This window comes from Penaeus vannamei, chromosome 6 (assembly GCF_042767895.1).
Source record: "Penaeus vannamei isolate JL-2024 chromosome 6, ASM4276789v1, whole genome shotgun sequence".
Classification (NCBI taxonomy): domain Eukaryota; kingdom Metazoa; phylum Arthropoda; class Malacostraca; order Decapoda; family Penaeidae; genus Penaeus; species Penaeus vannamei.
The window spans coordinates 29,542,063-29,544,562 of NC_091554.1; the positions used below are offsets into that span (position 1 = coordinate 29,542,063).

Below are 2,500 nucleotides of genomic sequence, written 5' to 3' on the forward strand. Positions count from 1 at the left end.
TACCACTAGGGTTTCTAAAGACTCAGACAGAATAACATCCTCATCAACAAAGTCATGGTCAGTAACCTTGATAGTGGCAGGTTGATCCACAATGACTTTGAACAGTAGCTGTGTCCAGTATCCATACCATATGTGTTGAAAATCATTGGTGCAAGGACACTTGCCTCACTCCTGAACTAACGGGAAATGGCTAATGGTTGAAGTAAATAAATGTGCTAGACATCTAAGGTCATATAACACTAACAAGAGAGAAGCTCAATGGTCCCCCACCATACTTTACAGCAGTTTCAGTACCAGTATACAGGCTTGCTATTAATCCCATTATCCTTGTTAGAATTCCTGTCAATCTCAGTGTTTCCTGATGCACCATATTGAACACCTTGAGGTCAATGTAAGCTACAAACAGCCTATGCCTAAACTCATGACAAAGTTCTGCAATGACTCAAATTGCCAGGATACAGGATTCTTTGCTGATGCTATCCAAATATTATGTTATTGTTGCTGGCATTATATTTATTATAATATTATTAACAATACTACTAGGAATAGGAAAAAAATAAATACATAATTAAAATCTTAATCAAAAACAAGGAAAGGGTAAGCAGGTGAGCTAGGGATGAAAAGTTATTGACTCATTGGTGATTTAAGCACTTGTGGAGCCATCAGTATGCATGGATAGTCCTTAAACAAAAAGATATAGTAGACATATTTTCTTGCCATCCTGTCTACAGTAGGGTTAATTCAATTACTAAACTGGAATTGCATAGCAAACTGCAATGTATTTTCTTGTAAAGGTGAACATATATCAAAACAAATTTGTGTTTTCATACATTTATTAGTGATTGACTTGACTCATATAAAAAATGTATTCCTATTCTCCAAAACCTAATCATATATTACTTTATTCCTTAATGTTTACATACCAAAGGAAAGACTATGCCTTTTAATTAGCACAGATAAAAAAGTGACCATCACACAATACACCTAATTATACATATATTACAAAAACAAACCTCATATAAAACAAATGGAGCCTCCAATCTATAATTTTAATCACAATTTTTTCCAATGACAAAATAAATAAGAAAGTCTGCATAACCACCTTTCCTTTCCAGCATATTGAGCAGGGAGATGTGCAAAATTTCCTAGATTACAGTTAGGGTACATCAGATATGGATTTTATTTCTGGTATTTTCACATTTTTATCAAATTTCTTAACCTAATTCTTCCCTCACAGCACGATATCTTGTCATTTCATTGGGGAACACATGGGAGAGCTCAACCAAAAGCATTGCTTTAAACCTCTTGTAAGCATCAATGCGTCCATTAACCTGTATTAATAAATGCAAGCAATGAAGAACTAGAACTTTAACGAAACACTATTATATTCATAATAGATTCAAAGACTTTAAGTGAAATATCTTCACATCAGGCTAAAGTATGGTTATTCAGTTTCTGATACTTTCAATTAGTAACAAAGTCTATTATATATCAATATCAAAAGTAAATAAAGATGCAGAAACAAAACATTTACCTGTTCATTTTTGGTAAGTGCCTTCTCCATACAGTCTTTTGTGTACAGCTGTGGGTTTCTCCCTCCATCAATGTATCTGTTAAAATAAATTTATCTTAGCATTATATGAGTTCTTTTTTAAAATGTATTTTCATACTGAAAAAAGCACAACAACAACAACTTCCTTACCACTATGCTTGAATATTATTTAATTTTCTCAAACTACCAGATAAGTTGTACAGCAAGAACATGTGCTCATACTCACTCAAAAACTTCAAGAGGCACATGGACATCCTGAACAGCAGACCGTAACTTGTCAATGTCCTGTATGTTTGTAATCATATTTTGCCTGAAATAACAAAAAAATCATTAGTGATAGTTAATAGATCAACTTAAAGTATGAAAAAGAGGAGGGTACACATAATGAAAAATTCTAATACAAGTTCTGAAGTGTGATTACTTTACTGTAACACACTTGCTCAGAATCTTAATTTCACTCTACTGACACCCCTGGCTGCATACTTGACAATACAGAATATGTATATTTTATAACTAGAGTCACCTTATTTCATATAAGATCAAAAGTCACACTCCTCTATGATAAAAGAGAACTGATAGGGTAATATACAATGTTCACATGAGAATCAATGCATTTACAGTGTGTGTTCACAGTTTATCATGAAAACCATTCTTCTATATCATGTCAAATATTGGACACAACTGAATTTCTGTGATTTAAAAGAATCAACTCTTCTGGTATAAAATGTTTCACATAGATCACATTCTAGGAGAAATCAAGGATAACAATGGATGCTGGAATGTAGTCTATTCAGTAGTTGTTTTTTGTAGTAAATATAGATTAAAAAAGAAACACGAAAACACAGAGCACAAATGGCAATGAACTAAGGTCTGTTCAACAAATCCCAAATCACTATGAATTTGAGAAAACTCCAAAACAGATTAAACAATAAAAAGTATGAGATGTAT

At 32.7% G+C, this 2,500-nt stretch overlaps 1 protein-coding gene across 1 annotated transcript in view; it reads right to left on the minus strand.

Moving 5' to 3' along the window:
• Positions 1 to 815: 815 nt before the first annotated feature.
• The window catches only part of MED10 (mediator complex subunit 10), a 3,560-nt gene continuing 1,875 nt past the window's right edge, over positions 816 to 2,500 (minus strand). Inside the window, exons 2-4 of the mRNA XM_027363742.2 lie at positions 1,779 to 1,862; positions 1,535 to 1,610; positions 816 to 1,331 (exon numbers count right to left, since the gene is read on the minus strand). Coding sequence (XP_027219543.1) covers positions 1,215 to 1,331; positions 1,535 to 1,610; positions 1,779 to 1,862 — 277 coding nt within the window. The 3' untranslated portion in view covers positions 816 to 1,214. The remainder of the gene's footprint in view (positions 1,332 to 1,534; positions 1,611 to 1,778; positions 1,863 to 2,500) is intronic.